Source organism: Python bivittatus, unplaced genomic scaffold (assembly GCF_059951505.1).
Source record: "Python bivittatus isolate LINGU-HERP-01145 unplaced genomic scaffold, Pbiv_v1 ctg000480_np1212, whole genome shotgun sequence".
Classification (NCBI taxonomy): domain Eukaryota; kingdom Metazoa; phylum Chordata; class Lepidosauria; order Squamata; family Pythonidae; genus Python; species Python bivittatus.
This window is the reverse complement of record NW_028277075.1, coordinates 50,993,418-51,011,777: the sequence shown is the minus strand read 5'-3', so window position 1 is coordinate 51,011,777 and position 18,360 is coordinate 50,993,418. Positions and strand designations below refer to the sequence as shown.

General features: G+C 34.8%; 1 protein-coding gene across 1 annotated transcript in view; it reads right to left on the bottom strand.

Moving 5' to 3' along the window:
• Window positions 1-18,360, bottom strand: part of KIAA1549L (KIAA1549 like) — a 114,450-nt gene that overhangs the window by 22,755 nt on the left and 73,335 nt on the right. The window contains exons 15-16 of the mRNA XM_088145092.1: window positions 11,361-11,490; window positions 1,391-1,741 (exon numbers count right to left, since the gene is read on the bottom strand). Of these exons, the coding sequence (XP_088001218.1) occupies window positions 1,391-1,741; window positions 11,361-11,490 (481 nt within the window). The remainder of the gene's footprint in view (window positions 1-1,390; window positions 1,742-11,360; window positions 11,491-18,360) is intronic.

The following is an 18,360-nucleotide window of genomic DNA, read 5'->3' as shown; positions in this document are numbered from 1 at the left end:
GTGATTTGCAGTCACCTGGCAAAGACTGCTGATTCTCAGATGTTTAACCATCACAATAAAATGAACCAGCACCAGCAACACTACTTTTATATTGCTGAAAAATAATGAAACAATGTGGTAAATAGGAGTGATTTTGGTTTGGAGGGACTAAGAGCTCCATTTACTTCCATACCCTGGACTTGAAATTATTTAATTCTAAGTATATTCCTTTTGTGCCATACTGTATTTTATCATAGATCTTAACATTTATGTCTTTTCATAAAACAGTAATACTATCTATATTAGGATATGAAACAAGAAGTTTTTCTTAAATCAAATTCCAAAACTTCTTTCACTTCACAATTTCACAACCTATTTTTAAACAGATGCAGAGAAGAGTCTCTCATTCTTTCTTTGTCAGAAAAGGAAAAGGTCTGGTTTATAATTGCATATCTATAACTTGGTTGCTAATCATTCAGGATTAACGGGTCTTGAAATTAATGCCACACGAGAGATGCTGAAAGTGCTACACACATACAAAGTCACGGAGAAAATGCCAGTTTGTAATATTCCTATCTCTTTTTTTAAAAAAACTGATCATTTGCATCCCAACCCACATCCCACAAATTTGGACAAATAACCATATTTCCCCAGTATCGTAAGGGAAATTTCTGGCATAAAAATATGGCAGGATGAACTCTTTCTGTTTTCTGAATGAAGGTGAAAGACAGTGTAACTGTTTCAAATACATAATTAAAATATTTCAGGATTTTACTCATAAGGCCATATTTTCTTGAACATAATTAGAAATAAAACGGAGTATGAGTCTTAAGTCCTTTAATACAAAACACGCTGCAAGCATAGACTCTACCTGTCTAATTTTCATAGTGTTGGTTTAATATGAGGTATTTTGTCTCTGGGCTCTTGTTCTGGCAGTACATATCCACAAACCCAGGCCATGCCACTAGAAATACTGCACAAGTCTTTGTGAATGAGTCTGTCAGACTATCCCCCTTGCTCCCTCCAACCCGGGATTACTGATATTCTAACCTCAGTTACGGGTACCAGAACAATGACAGGAAGCATACAACTTCCAATATAATCACATTATCTATACCTTGAAAATTGCTGCTTACTTTTAATGTGCTTGTGCTGTTACCTCATACTGGGTTAATTGTCAAGTTTGGTCATTCATCTTGCACTAATATGTAACCCCAAAATCACACACATAACCCTACATGAAATATACAATGTGACTTTAAAAACAAGCTTCTCAAAATACAAGTAAAATACTGTATAGGAGGCTCTGCAATGAAATGGGCACATATTTAACCGACAGGGATTTTCCCTGAAAACATATGAAACAAGCCCACAATAGCTCTTTATGTATCATATGTAAGTGGTCACTTACAGGTCGTGGTAAACTGTATTGATACACTTCTGGTCTATATGTTGGCACCCACTGTATTCCACCTCTAGGCCGAGACATGGTACCAGGAGCACTGGTCACAACTTCAGAGTATGGCAAATTCTGTGCAGAATTGTAAGTGTCTTGTTGCCTGCTCTGTCCTCCATGACCTGCTGAAGCCAAACTAAAGGCTTCCTCTAGTAACATGTGCATCTGTTGCCTGACTTCATCAATAGATGGCTGAGAACTCAGAGTTGAAGTCTCTGAATGGCCTTTTGCTTGATGGGCTCTGGTATAATTTCGAGGTTCATTGACACGGTCAACATTTGTTTCTTCTATCATTTCAGGCTCAGTCTGTTGGATAAAATATAAGTATTTAATGGAGACTGTTGCAATCACTTTTTATGATAGTGTTCATACACATGTACAATGAGGAGATACGTTCACTCATTATCCTAAACCCCTTTTATGATCTTTGTTATTTGACGGATAGCAGAAGAATAGCTATGTCCTGTTAGAAAAACACTAGTACAGCGTCCCAAGGAAGCAAGGAAATCAACAGGTACAAGAGATCCCAAGCTTGCTTGCATTTCTTCCTGTCCAATTCTTCATCTCCCCCCTGCCCACTATAGTCATTTAATTAGAGAAGTGAAGTAACGGAAAGGTGTTGGATCAGGTTCATATTTTCATTCAACCACAGAGCTTCCTGAGTGATTTTCACCTAGTTATCCTCTCTCAACACAGCCTTCTTCACGGGGTTCCAGTTGTGAACATAAAATAAGGGTGCTTAACAGGTCTGTGCTGCTTGTGCTCCCAGAAAAAAGATGGGATATAAATGCAGTGAATATATAATGCAGACATTTCCCCAGAAAGCAGACTGTGAATTCACTTGTTTCTGAGCAAACTACAACTTCCATGGTAGCTTTTACAGTGGCAACAGATCTTTTTACCTTTCCCCAGTCTTAGTAAGTCTCTTTACATTTTTATAAATGCCACAATCATTGTTATTCACTATTTGGTTTAAATAAAAAAAAATACTTAAATTATAATAAGAGAAAAAATGAATTTAGGCTATTATTAACTATTCTACATTTTGCACAACTAAGAATTTTCTACTGAAAGAAAAAGAGAATAGCTAGCTAGCTCTGATTTCAATGAATTACTAGCTACTTAAGAAATCCATATTCTATAAAGATTATATATGCTACAAGTATCTGATAAAAATACCTGTTTTATATATATTAATATTCTCTACACTGAGAGTCACAAGTATTGTCAACCAATCTGCAGATATGAATAGACATAAATATTTAAAAAGTTTGCAAACAATTTTTAAAAATCATCTCTCCCCTAAACATTCCACATAACACTATATTTCATTTTATGTTTATATTCCATTTTTCCTTTTAAAAGGAAAGCTCAAATTGACTAACATCAACATCCAAAAGTCAATGAATAGCAAAATCAAATAACATACAACTTTCTTATCTAGTAACTAGAAAAGTGCTTTCCAACTTGGAGAGTCTCATCATCTTGAAACCAATTGGAACTAAATGTTTCATTCAATTTTCTTAGCAATAACACAGAAGTGGTTTGCCTTTGCCTTTTTCTAGATTTAATTTTGGAATTTCTTCTCCTAGGTGTATTGATTTCCTACATACCTGCACAAACCTACTTGCCTTCACTCCCACTAGATTACTCTTAGTTTCATCTCTTCCTTTGTATTTTACAAGCAAAGGTGACCCTAACAGGAGTTCCTGCTTCTACCCACATTATTCTCAAAATCACTAAAGGTAATGAGTCTTCCTATCAGATCAAAGTGGTAATTCCTAGGAGAGATAAAAATTAAACCAAATTCTTTAAAGGGGTTCATTAAATAACCAGTTGACATTAATTACTTTGTAGAGTCCTCTTTGTAAGCATAAATAGAGTAATATAGGAAGCAGACACAGGATTACCCAAAGCCATCAGATCCCCTAAAAGCCCACAGAGGCAAGGGAAAAAAGGTTGCTTCCATGTTGCTGCTGGAACATATATTTCTTTGATGTGAGTTAAACTGATCATATTGTACCTAGTATTTAATTTATCTGGATTTCTAATGATTTTTTTTTCAGTGATTGATTGGGACCAATGAGTCATGGATTTATATCCATTCAGTGATGAAGATGATTTGGTAATTGTGGTCTAGTCATTATTTCTTAATCAGTTCTGCCCCACATAACCACTGTAAAAAGAAAATGGAGAGGGGTGGAAAGATGACATAAAAGCAATGGCACAAACCAGTGTCCATAAGATCTTAAATTAGACTTTATAACAATTTTTTTTAATCCATTCAATTGTTTCCAGTTCTTGGAGACTGCCTGGACAAGTCCCTGCAGTTTTCTTGGCAAGATTTTTCAGAAGTGGTTTGTCATTGCCTCCTTCCTAAGGCTGAGAGAGAGTGACTGGCCCAAGGTCACCTAGTTGGCTTTGTGCCTCAGTGGGACTAGAACTCATGGTCTCCCAGTTTCTAGCCTGATGCTTTAACCAGTACACCAAACTGACTCCCATTTTATAACAATAATGTGACAAAAATACACAATGACCTAATTGCAAAGCAAAAGACACACAAGGAAATGCTGCAGTCAGGGAAAGACTGTGTATGAATAACTACAGCAAAGCCAGCTTTATCTCATACTGTAGATTGTTCCTTTACATTGCTGCTGCAATGAAGCATACTGAAGCATAGCACACTATAATCCTAGATGCATTTTATATTATGATTTATGTACTGTGACAGATAATGTCAAAACACAGACAATCCTTTCACAGTTGATGTTGCAGTTTCCTGAATCCTGACAAATATTACAGCAAAGAATCACTATACTTCAATGGACAGCAAGATTATTTATTACCTCACAAGTACTACAATTTTTGTTTTTTTGTATTTGGGTTCTGGCACTCAAAGAAATATGGTCAATGTACAGCAATATAAAAGGCAAAAACCAAATATAAATCAGCCCATACTGAAGAAACTGGCTGGTCAAGGCTGGAGACAACTAAATAGATCCATGGTCTGATTTCTTGACATAGTTCCAAATACATCTGTGGTCTGATCTTGACATAAATCCAAATCAACTTACAAATTGGGAAGAAAAAAAACCTTCCCTAGATTTCCTTCTACTGCAAGCAAAATCTTTAATTAATTTTATCTGCCATTAAATCATTGTAGCAGTGCTTATACTACAGTGAAACTTTGATTTACTAGTTCTCAATAAATGGACTTTGTATGAAATGGACCTTGCATGTGATGGACACAATTTCCCTGGTGATTTACATCATTTGTGTAATAATATCATTAGCGAATGATGCAAATTATGTCTATTGTGCCAATTTATGGCTTTTACATAATGACATCATTACTCAAATGTAATAACTTGCATCATTTGGATAATGATGTCATCATGCAAATGACATAAATCACTGTGATGATATCCTTCCTTATTTAATAGACAGTCCCTGCAATTAGTCCATGAAATGTCATTGTACATTTAAACAGAAAAGGTAATCCAAAAAAAGAAAGGGATATTTTACTATTTCACAGGACTATAGCACAGCAATTTTGAAGACTATAGCTGATGGGGCTTTACATTCTGGCCTCTTCCGTACAACAATCTTTAATAGTTTCATACCAGTTTATTTATCAAAATTTGTGACAAAAGACCTTAAATTCTGATACTGAAAATTTTCCTTCAGAAATAACTCACTCCCATTTTCACTTGTTCTTTCCCCAAACTTCCCCATGATTTAGATCAGTGTTTCTTTTTTTTTTCCCCCCAAACCCTTTATTTTATTTCAAGCAATATCCGGTAACTACATTAACATAAATCCAAGATACATATAAAGAAAAAAATATAGAAAATACAAAAAAGATCTACTACAATGTGGATAAAGACACAGGTACAGGTTTCACATACATGTGAAAAATACTATATACATGTGAAAGTTTACCATATATAAAGAATACACCAAATTATAATCTATTACTATTAAGGTAAACCATAAAATCCAACCAAATCTGATAAAATTTGGTTCCTGCTTCTGAAGTCTCATTACTTTATCTATGATTTTTTCTAATATGGCAATTGAAGAGACCTTGCTAATCCACAACTCAATTGTTATATTATCTAGAGTTTTCTAATGTTGCACAATTATTGTTTTGGCTGCTAAAATTAAATGGTTAATCAATTCTTTATTTTAAGCTTGTGGTTTGGTCCTGTAAATAAATGCAATAAGCCTAACTCTGGAGAGCATTCAATTCTTCATTTAGTAATAATACTTACCTCTCCAAAAAATTTTCGCCAAAAGGGTATAACTTTATCACATGACCACCACAAATGAAAAATATGACCCTTAGATAAGTGTTTCTTAATTTTTTTTTCTCTCAGGACCCCTCCCTCTTTTAAAAATTATGGAATACCCCAAAAGAGCTTTTGTTTGCATAGGTTATATCTATCAATATTTACCATATTAAAAATTAAAGTTGATGCATTCGGTGCCACTACCACTTCTCATGATTATTTGATGGGATTTTAATATTGTATTATTTTTCAACATAAGCTGGCAAATAATTTTGATTTTGCAGACCCCTGAGAGTCCAGTGTTTAAGAAACACTGATTTAGATGATCCTTTGAAGAAGCAGAATAGGAAGAGTATTGACCCCTTTGAACTTTGGTGTTGGAGAAGACTCCTGAGAATACCATGGACAGCCAAGAAAATAAACTAATGGATTATCAAACAAATCAACTCACAAATCACCAAACTCAAATTATCCTACTTCAGACACATTATACAAAGACCCAGCTCTCTGGAAAAGGCTCTAATGCTGGGAAAGGTGGAAGGAAAGGAAAGAAGAGGATGACCAGCATCAAGGTGAATCGACTCAGTTAGGGTGACAATGAGTGCATTGGAAGACCTGAAAGATAGGATAAGGGATAGATCATTATAGAGAAAATGTATCTATGTGGTCATTAGGAGTCGAAAACAACCTGATGATCAAAATCAATCAAAATCATCAGATCAGATTCTGAGAGTGTATGAGGGGTTTCAAGGAGGAAAAAAAATGGTCCTTCTATTCTATCGATGAAAAAAGATCTCTCAGTGAAGTGGATCACTAGATTCCACATGACACTACCATGTCTTGTGTCCTCCTAGAAGAAGTTATACTTAGCAACATGGTTAAGCACTATTAAGCAGTCAGATTCACTTTGATCTGAAAGCTCTTCATTTTACTACACAGCCTATTCTTTTTTGACATCTTTTTTTTTAACCTCACTAAATATAATTATTTTATTGCTCCACTGGATTCTTTACTATACATCATAATGCTGATTCTATGGAGTTTTACAGTTAGAAGCATCTCCAGAGAATTACTCTGAACTGTTATTCACTCATTTTGCTCTCCCATTATTTTTCCACCATATAAACATGATGTGGTGAGCCAGATAAGAGTGGATGAAATTCCATTTATGGCTTCTTTATGTGATGTAAAAAGAGCTTTTGTATGGTATCATTTCTGCCATAATACTTGAAAATTTCATCAGCAAGTCCCCTCTCCTTTTTTTAATAGTTAGGATTATGACTGAAAGAATTTTGGTTACACATTAAATGAGGAAGTAAAACATAGTGAAAAGGAGGAAATAATAATGTTATCTAAAAATAAAGTATTATCTTATAGGTTGCCATATGAATATTAGGTGTTCTTTTCACCTCTCCATGTGCAATATAAATTGGTATCAAGATACACAGACACAAATTACTTATATAATTAACATAAGATATAGTTGCATCCATTTAGTCCACACATCTGTTATAAGAAAGAACAAATAACTGGGGCACTGAAGTACCATTATGTAAGAACCTGAAATTTAGTCTATAACCCTGTAATGCAGCTTGCCTAACATCATGCCCTGTGTTGTATTAGGATTCCAATGCCCTGACCAGGATGACTACTAGTACTGGAGTGTAAGGAAAATACTCCAGGCCTGCACAAATCATAGAGGGGAAAGGGCCTCACTGATACATTAAAAATAATTGTGGGCCACAAATAAATTGTTTTGGGAAAAACAGGTTATTTTATTACTAGAAAATATGAAGAATATGACACAAACATGAACAAATCAATGCAATATATTGCATTTTTTTCAACAACAGTTTTTTTTGTATTGTGAGAAGTTGATATTCTTAAACTGTCTTGCAAATGTTCATTAACGATGGAAGAATACTCTTTGTTTTTATTCATGTTCATGATTGAAAATGTTTGTTATATATAAATATGCTTCCAAAAATACAAAAAGTTTTCCAAGTTTAAATCAGCTTTCTAAATTCTTCCTTCTCTAAACATTTGTAAAAATCAAACTGCTTTCCTTAAATTTTGATTTATAAGTTCCTGAACATTGCAACTCAATTATTTCTATTTGGAAATCTAGTGGTACAGTATTTCTTCTGGATTTATAGAAAATGGATTTACAATCATATTTAATTGAATCTTTTCTTCTTTGGTCAAAGCAAACTTTTTGTCAAATTCCTCAATCAGAAAACTAACATGCTCTCCATTTTTTTCCTAGCTCAGTGCTCTTGCATTTGAGGAATATGCTGAGCACAAGTAGGAAAATGATCCAGTTCTCCTTTCTTGAGTTGGTCCCTTAAAAAGATGTAATTTCATTTTAAATGCTTTTATTGAATTATACATTTTAAAGATCAGTCGATCTTTTCCTTGAAACTACAGATTCATATTATTTAGATGAGTTTTGGTATCACGAGCAGGATCCAGTGACAATGCCCAGTGGCTCGAATGTTGAACTAGTTGACCCCACCGGTGTCATGTGATTCTGAGCAGGCAGGATTTGGAGGCTCAACAACCAATGCAGTGCTTAAATGCATGCAGCTATTGGGAATGGGAAAGAAAGGGGGGCAGAAAGCAGTGACGGAGCTTGGCTGAGTCCTTCTTACTGAGCTCCGTAACGTGTGTGAACTGTTAGAAGCCACTCGGAGGAAGGTGCAACAGCAAACTGATGAGATGACTGCTTATGAAGATCAGCAGGCTCTTCTGAGGGAGGCACTGGAAGGTGCCCAAGGAAGAGTGGATTTAGTAGAGGACCGAGTTACAACCATAGTTATTCAGTTTGCAAAATTAAAACATTGCAAGCAGGGAAAGAGAGGGTGCACACCCAACCCTCGCAAAGTTAGAGCTCTCATCTTGTCCCAGGAGTGGAATCCAGAAACCTAGGATGGAGACGTGTGGAATTCTGATGATGAGGAATCAGGATGGACAGAAGGGGAGGATGAAGGAGATGAGAGTGCTTGGGTGGCTGAGGCAGGATCTTTTAGTCATCAATAAAACCAAGGGGCCACCTGGCAACCCATAGGCTGCTCAGGCCATACATGTTGTAAGGGATGATACTCAGCAGGAATTAGCTGACCTGTCCAAGACTAATAGGCAGAAGCCAGGGGAGAGGCTGAGTCAGTGGTTAGTAAGACTGTGGGACCAAGGAACTAGCAGCCTTTACTTAACTGGAGAGGAATTAGTTAAATTGGGGACATTATCTAAAGACACCTTGATTAATCAATATTTGAGACTGCCTAACGCTGCTGCAGTACAGCCTTTATTCGATTGGTATGTGCTGGCTATATAAGCCAGATACCCTGCTGCTATGGATTGGGAAAGAAGACAATATACCTTTCAGGTCTTGTCACAAGGTTATCTTCATAGCCCATCTTATGCCATGGAGTGGTGGCAAGAGTCTTGAAACAAGTCACTCTACATCCTGCTTTGTTTCTTGCTCATTACATTGATGATATTTTATTAACAGGTCCAACAGAGGATGAGGTGCAGCAAGGGTTAACCATTTGGTTGAACACATGAGATCCCGGGGTTGGGAGATTAATCCAAAGAAAATTCAGGGACGAGCTCAACAGGTGCAGTTTCTGGGGGTGGTTTGAGCATGACCTGTGAGGCACATTCCTGAAAAAGTTCTTACTGTGATTGCTACTTTACAAGCCCCAACATCAAAAGCTGAAGCTCAACATTTAGACGGCTTAATCGGCTTTTGGAGACAGCATATTCCCCACTTGGCTCAGACCTATTTATAATGTAACTCGGAAGAAAGCCCAATTTGAGTGGGGAGAAGAGCAGCAAAAGATTTTGTTTGATGCCAAAGCAGCAGTTGTGCCATTAGGACCTTATACTAAAGGGCAGCCTTTTGAGCTACAGGTGTCAGCAAATGAAGAAATAGCTGTATGAAGTTTATGGCAGAAAGGGCTTATAGGAAAGCAAGTTCCTTTAGGGTTTTGGTTTCAAAGATTGCTTAATGTACACACCTTTTAAGAGTCAGCTCCTGGCATTCTGCTCCTTGAAGAAATATTTGGAAGGTTCTGAGCTTCAGTCCATTACTGCCAAGATAGTTAACAATGGAGGCAACCCCCAACATCACATGATCACATTTTAAAACTACTGCACAAAACTTACAGATGAATAATGCAGTGGTGTTTGGTTTTTCTTGTCTGATATAGTGCTCAAGAAGAGCAACTGCTCCAATCTTTTTGCCATTCATGGCTGGTGCCCGATCAGTGCAAATCCCCATCAAATTCTTCAGATCAAGTTTCAATGTTTCTTTAAGACATTTTATGACTTCATCACAACATTATTTTCCAGTTATATGACTAGTTATAGAGCACATTCTGGCAAGCTCCTCAGTAATTTCATAGTTTGAACTGATTCATTTTATTAAAATGAGTAATTTTGCCATGTCTTTCAAATCGGTGCTTATATCAAAAGTTAATGAATAAAAGAGAAATTATGTAGACTTCTCAGATAACTGATCACTAAGATTGGAAGAAATGTCAGCTATTCTTCTTTGAACAGTCATTCATTATCAAATATTGCTTTCTTTTTTTGGGCAAAAACTGGACACAGCAATCTGCATACACTTCTTTAAAAAATCTGCCGTCTGTAAAACATTTTCCAGCAACAATGATTTCCCTTGCAATTTTAAAGCTTACTTTAGTAACAGTCTCAATTTCAGTGTTTATACCCTTGAAAATCTGTTTTTCTCTAGGGAGATTTTTCAGTAAACTAGTAACTTTAATTTTTTTCTCATTATAGTCTAATTTAGCAAGGGCATGATGTTTGCCTCAAAATGTCATTGCAGATTATATTCTTTTGGGATATTTCATGACACACAAGACATACAGTAAGGTTCATTTCCAAAAAAAAAAGTACACTTAACATTTGTTGAGCTGTCAAAAAACGCTGGGTGGCTGCACAAGGCTGCATGGCAGGCCACATGCAGACTGCAGGCCATATGTTGTACAGGCCTGTTATAATCTAATCCATTTTAAGGTCACCAGACTGGGGAAGGCTGCCTAAAGCTTTAGCAACTTACTTAAAAGAAACAAGGTAAGCAAACTGAGATTCTTAGGAAGTAGCTTCTTAGCTCCAGTACAAAAATCTCAATGTTCTTGTTATGACTCTTGTGGTAGAGTGTTAGAGCTACCCTTATAGTACAATAAAATAGTAACCATAATTTATGTATTTATTTTTTTATTGGGGTTTTTGTTAAATTTATATTAAGTATCCTGACAGTAATAACAATCAAGGTATAACTAACAATGCACAGACTATTCTGTAGAACAACATTATCCAAATGGTAGTCATTTTAAACTTTTGGAATGAGTATGTGCATGCACAAATCTTTTAAATCCATAAAAATGAACATATAAAATTCAATCTGATTTCAGGGGTTAATTTTCTACACCTTCTGCTGAATTCATTCATCCTGGAAATGCAAAATATTGATTTCCATTGTGAACTCAAAGCTGCAAGTATGTAAATACATAAATTTGTTAAGATAAGTTTAATGTGTACTATAATTCTTCTAAAGCAAATTATTAATGGTGAAATACGCTCAATAAATGCATTCTCCATACACTTACATCATATCCACTATTGCGGATACCACGTCTCTGTCTTTCACGTGTAACTAGAAGATCCATTTCAGTTTCTCCTGGACTAGGGCTATTCAAAGACTGTCTGCTTCGGTAAACTGAGCTCTTCATTTGTTGCCTAGAGAAGAAGGAAGTATTTACATGTGGACAAAATAGGACAAAACATTAGTAGATCACTCTGGAAGTTAGCCTGCACTGATTTATGAAAACGTATTATTGACATACAGTATTTTACTCAGCTATTTAGTCCTATATGTATCAATACAAATAGTATAGCTACGTCTAAGCAATCTTTGAATCAAATTATGTATTATGTGTGATGGTAGAGACCTAGGTGTGAACTGGAAATTGCTTTGTGAATATTTGTATACAAATCTACATTTTTAAACTGACATGACCATCTAGATTTTCATTCACTAGTAGGATCAATAACAATGGATTAACCCAAACAACCTTTAAACTAAATTAGCTGACCATTCAGCTAAGTGACAACTCAATTCAAAATCCCAGTCTAGAACTGAATATATAGGACTGGATCTGGTTATGTCCATCAACTGATGGAATGGAGTCCACCACTCCAGAGCACTTTGGACTTCCTCAGGCAGATCTGAGGAGGTGCAAGAGATCTCCTTTTGAGTAGAAATCCATTCAAAAAATGTTGGATACAGCCTGCTATCCCAATTTAAATTGGCATCTGATAAACAAATAAGATATTAATCCAGTAAACAACACAACACAAAATTAATTGAACTGTGGTTTATCCTCATTCTGCCTATCAGATTTGCTGATTGCTCATGTGAGCCTCAAACTGATCTGAAGTATATCTTTTCCAGTACACAATAATCATATCAAAATATTCAATATAAACAATGCTTTAAAAAGTCATATAAATATATTGTATACTCCTGAAAGAATTGAAGCCCATTAAGGAATTTATTTCTAACAAAATTACTCCTGTATAGTTTAAACTTCAAATATTGGAAGAATTTAACAGATTGTGTATGTTACTACACAGATTGTACGTTCTTCTCCCAGGCATTTCTCTGGTTTTCTGTTTAGTTTGATTGCATGTCCTTCCTCTACACTTAAAACAGAGAAATATGTATGCTTTATATTTTTATTTATTTGCTCACTGTTTTCATTATCTTTCTGATTTTAGAAAAGTGTTTTTAGAAACCATTAAAGTTCTAAGTACATGTGTAATATTTGAGAATTGGTTGGATCAGAAGTAACATAACCAAATAAATAGTTCTATTTAATACGGTCAAAATGTAAATAATCTTGAGTCACTCTTTGAGTGAGATGGGCAGTGACTAAATTTAAAATATAAATCAATAAATAATCTGCAACTTTTAAGCTGATTTCAAAAAAGTTAGGCAAGGGACCTACAAAAGAATAAGGTTAACTAATCCAACAAGTAAAACTCACCCATGCTCAGAAGGAAGAAGACAGGATGGCTATCTGCCATCATAGCTTTTGTGTGTGTCTGAGATTCTCAGAAGCACCTTTCCTAACTTAAAAGATACTGAACTTGATGGAATTTTATTTGATAGTGTCAGGTGTGGGATTAATCCACATTTGATTTTGTTCAGTATCAAAATACAATCAAATTGTGAATAATCTAGAACATTATGAACCACATCCAAAATAAAAACAACTATTGATCAAGCTATGAAAGGAAATTATAACTGAAATATTCTATGAAAACCCACAGATTAAATTCAAAATGGAAGACATGATTTCTAGTCCACACCTGAGCTGAAGACCAGCATGGGATATCCAAACAGCTTTGAAATAAAGTCTCCTTATATCTTTTTTGGTGAGAAGGCTTACTCTAGTTTTTCCCTGCCTACATGCAAGGGGGAAAGTTTACTTTTGTTTTTTCTGAAGAAAGCATGCTTTTCATCCAATCAATGCTACTTATATTCATAAAAGGGAAAGAGGTTTACACCCCATTATCAGCTCAAGTCAGTAATTGCGAGTCTAGAGACAGTGTCTACCAGGGTTCTACATCTATTAAAATATGTGCTGAGAGACTTACTTCCCCCCATAGAATAGTTTATGGCAGCAGTGAGCAACTTTCTTGTGGCCAGGAGTTATGCTTTTTTTTTTTTTTTTTTAAAAGAGTCTGCCTCCAAGAAATTCAGGGTGTTGCTAGTGATGTCATAAAGTTACCCATTCACCCCTTATTTACTTCCAAAGCCTCCTAAAACACAAAAAGGGCTTGGTCCTGGTCTGGAGGCTGAAATGAGTTGACAGAGGTCGTACAACTGATGGGTTGCCCTTCTTTCATTTATGAACTGCCAGCTATGCTGCTCCTAATATCACTTCTCTACCAGTGCCTTCCTTAACTTTTTAAAAAGTTTGTTGTATTGTGCACATCACATTTAATTACAAAATCTACCTAAAACCATACAGACCCTATTTATTTCTGGAGACACATTTAGCCGAGAACTGAGATAAAATGATTAATAATGAGACAAAAAAGTATTTTTCTGGATTATTTCACATAAAGACTATTGCTTTTTGTACTTCAACTTAGGGTTTTGTTTTGTTTTTTAATTTCAGGATTAGAATTCAGCATGAATGTTTTTGTCCTGAAGCATTCATCTCATTAGAGAAAAAGAATATATGGTGTAAGTAGTGGGATCAATTATTCCATAGCATGCTTCAGACAACATTTTCCCTTACAGAGGCAACCACTGACTAACTTGCTACTATGGCTAAATAATACATTAGTAACATATTTATTACTGCTTTATTCTCTTGGGGAAAAAGTAAATCAACTAAAGTAATGAACTCATAGTTGGCTAATAAAATTGAAACACTGACATAATGAAACCATCTAGATCCTCTTATTACAAATGAAGTATCAGTAGACATTCATGAGAAATTAAAATTAAGATTTATCATGCCTATGGCTCAGACAGACTATAATAAGTTTATTTATATAGCATGTGTTGCACACATACTTTTGTTCCCTTTCTTCCAATGGCCCCCTGCACCCCTAAAAATCTACTCTGGATGGTCCTTCAATCCACATTACATTTAGGGCAGAGACTGGGCACCACATGTTAAGAGTAAGAAAGATGGATATTTTGTGATCAAAGTGTTTCACAAAATAGACAATTTAATTACAGTAGCTACAATAAATATATATTATATTAAACCATTATGCAACAGTTTAAATAATGAACAGTTGATGCTAGTGTTATTTGGAATGTAACATTTAACTGGGCATAAAATGTATCAACAAATCTGTTTGGTATCAGTAAAATTAACAACATAATTACATTAAGCAATATATTATTGTTAGCATAAGACTTGATAATAACATACTTTATTGCCATAAAATATAATAGCAAAATAGTGAAAGACAAAACTGTATTACCTTGGAGAACTAGATATAGGCAGAGTTTGAAATTCTACACTATATTCATGGGTAGAGAAAATGGGTGGGTAATTTCTTGGGGGGAGGGGGAGACAGATAAATTCTCCAATAATTTAATAAAAGCAGGATTCCCCTTATTAGTGACAATACCCCAAAATATCAATAGGAGGAGCTCTATTATTGTGTCTTCTGGGCATTTAATTGAAGCATAGTTCATAAGGAGGTTGTAAATCTCTGGAGAAATATTATACAATAAAAGATAGAAAATTTACAAATGGTCACCTTGTAACAAAGTATTTATGCCAACTCCACCCATTCAACTTTCTCTGAAAGCCTCTTTTCCTTTGAAACAATTTCTCAAGCAAATTAAATTAAAAGAGAACTTGTAGGGGGAAAATGCAAGGTAATTTCTCACTTTGTTATGATTACGATTTTTCATTTTCTTTGAGGCCAGAACAAACATTTGGGACAAATAAATGAGGAAATGAAAGAATTGTGAAATTTCCTTTTACACATTAATAATAATATTTTACATGTTATGGAAACTAGTACGGATGCTTTCTTGCTTAAAAGTAAGTTTGGTAACTTAATATGATAAAGTGGCAAAAAACAAGCATGTGCCATGCACACTGGAAATGATGTCACTTATTACTGGCCTTAGAATACTAGAACTATGTAATTTTTCATTACAACTTTGATCAAAACTCCTGTTTGAAACTAATCAATCAATCAAATAAATTTTAATTATACTCAGTGACTACTGCTGTTTGCAATTTCAAAACATAATAGAAAAAAAACCTTCAAATACTATGTATAAATGGGAAGTAAACTATTAAAAAAATCCAAGAACCAGAATAATTTGCTCTGCTCTGAAGACTGTTAATCAAATGAATGCAAAATTACCAAAACAGCTAAAATACACAGGTTCTAAAATGTCTGAACTATCATTCAATTGTTATTGAAATTTTAAACTAGACACTGTAAATATAATTTCATTGCTAAAAATAAGAGTCCTGGGAACAGATGAGTGCAAATTTATTTGCTTTCATGACTGCTGCTTCAAGCTCATAGTGTAACCAAATTGGAATTTAACACTATAAAATTCTGGACAGCAGCAGAGACTATGCTAACACCCACTGAACAGCAATGGTGATCAAACAGAATTCTGCTATTTTCCTGGAGGTCATCTCTGAAGTATCTGTTAAAGGCAGAGAATAAGATTATTGTCTGTTTTGTGATGCCTGGAGGTTAAAAGTAGTATACTTAAACTTTGCACCACATGTGAATAAAAAGGACATTAGAAAATGCGTACAGTCAATTCAATTTCTCCCAGTGGACGAGGTTCGGTACTCTCTTATATGGGTGTACCACTGAATTTCTCTTTCAGAAGGACAGAAGGCAAGGTATGAAATCTGCCTAAAATAAAAGCTCAACTATGTGTTGTACAATATATATTTCTGAGTACCTGACTATTAAAAATGGAGTAGTTCCTAACATACCTACGCTGTACATTTTTGAAGTATGGAGTCACTTTGGAGTCGGGCAGCATCTAAATTGAATTAATAAATAAGTAGCAGAACAAACATTGCCTTGTTTCCTCTTCATCAAGAAGAAGCAGTCATTTCACTTCATATCTGCACATGCAAAATTATGTGCTTCACAAGTCAAACTGCCTCACTCAAGTGGAACATGGATCACTTGCATACCCAAGGAAATACAAGAATGATGTTGCTATGCTAACTTCATATTTCACTATAATTTTACTTTATAGCATCTTCACAACAAAGCAAAGAGATCTAAATAAAAACTCAACAAAAATGGCTATTGAGTAGATTTTAATTTGGATTTTTATTTCTAAGTAACTGATTCTTGTAGAAAACTCAGAGGAATGTCTGATACCATGACAGATAATGTGTGTGGATGGGATATCAGCACATTAAAACGACTGTAATAGTAAATGTATCTGTTCTGAAAGGTCTAGAAAAGGCCAGTAGAAATCATTAGAGAAAGAAGCGCTTCCATTTAGAAGGACTGAGAGGATTATAGGGTTCAAAGTGCAAGAAAAGATGAGCAAGACAAATGCTCCTATTTGCCAGTTTTTCTCATATTACAAAACAGAGTCAATATGCAAAATAATTAAGCGGAAAGTCAGATATTAGAACACACTACTAGCTATCTATATGCATGTGTGTGTGTGTGTGTGTGTGTGTGTGTAAGCATGTAATATAATATTTTAATATTATTTTTTTAAATGATACTTTCCCACTAAAAATATTTGATGTTTCCATACACCACTCTTCTTCATTTCCGAATCCAGGGTTGTTTATAATACAGAAGCAACGAAAGATGGGAACTGTCTTCAAGTATTGTATATCCTCATTATCTAGTGTAAGTCAGATTTAGCAGGTTGATAACCCACATTTGGATTATTCTTCTTGTAGTATCATGGTCTTTATACTACATCTTTTAAAATCTTTTGATCTGTATTTTTATTACAAATTTCTATTTGTTACCTGCTCTGAGAAATGAAATTATCTTTGGCATTAAGGGACAGAAAGTATACGGACTATTTTTGCAAAATATAATAGATAATGGCATTTAAAGTAAAAGAAGTGTGGGAAAGGTATTCTTTTTTGCCTGAAACTGTTTTGCTCTCTACCCCTTTCTCCTCTGATAGAGGTGTATTCTATGGGATGATAGAAGATGGCAGTCAAAAATGACCATGGTACTAAAAAGTTTCAACTATACTATATCTCCTCAGTGGGTTAAAGTTAGAAATCCACAGTCAGCAAAATGCATATACAGCTACTAGATAGCCTACAGTCCCCAAGAACAATTTACAATCCCCAAGAGAAGAAAGAATGAATACACAAATGAACAAACAACTTAACCCCAAATATTACTGAATGTGGTAGTAGTTATACATGCAGGTGTATCCTCATTTTACACATATTTAGAGGTACATCTTTATGTTAAAACAAAACAGTTTGCAACAAATAAAAGCAGATTGTAGATTGAGTTTGGGCTCCAATCCCAAAACAAATATCCCACTGAAGAAGATATTTCATTTCTTCTACAGTACTTTCCTCCCAGGTAGGATGAGAAGAAGCAAAAAAGAAAAGAAGTATTTTGTGATGAGGCCATTGTGGAATAAGTGTAATCAGTATATTACTACATATGACAGAAATCAGCTCCAATCTATATTCTTTAAACCCTTTCTCAGACTATCATCCCATATCCCACAAGAGAAATTGGATAGAACGCTGTTTAAACATTACTTCCAATAAAAGTGATTGAAATTTTCCTTTCATAAGAATTCAGAGAGGTGGACTGGCGCCTTAATAACTGTTAGTCCTGAAAGTGCTGCACGACTTTTGCTGCAAAACAAAATTGCCTCTTTTTGGGAAAACCTAGTTTAAACATTGACACACACCATTTATCAGCAGTGCATTACTGCAAATCAGGTATACATTTATGCTTCTAGAGTTGTATAGTAATTCTTTCGATAAGCTGTCATACATAATAGGTCCACAGTTCTTGATGATTTGACAGATTCAAAATACTGTGGATCTAGCCAAAAAGAATGTATGCAATCTT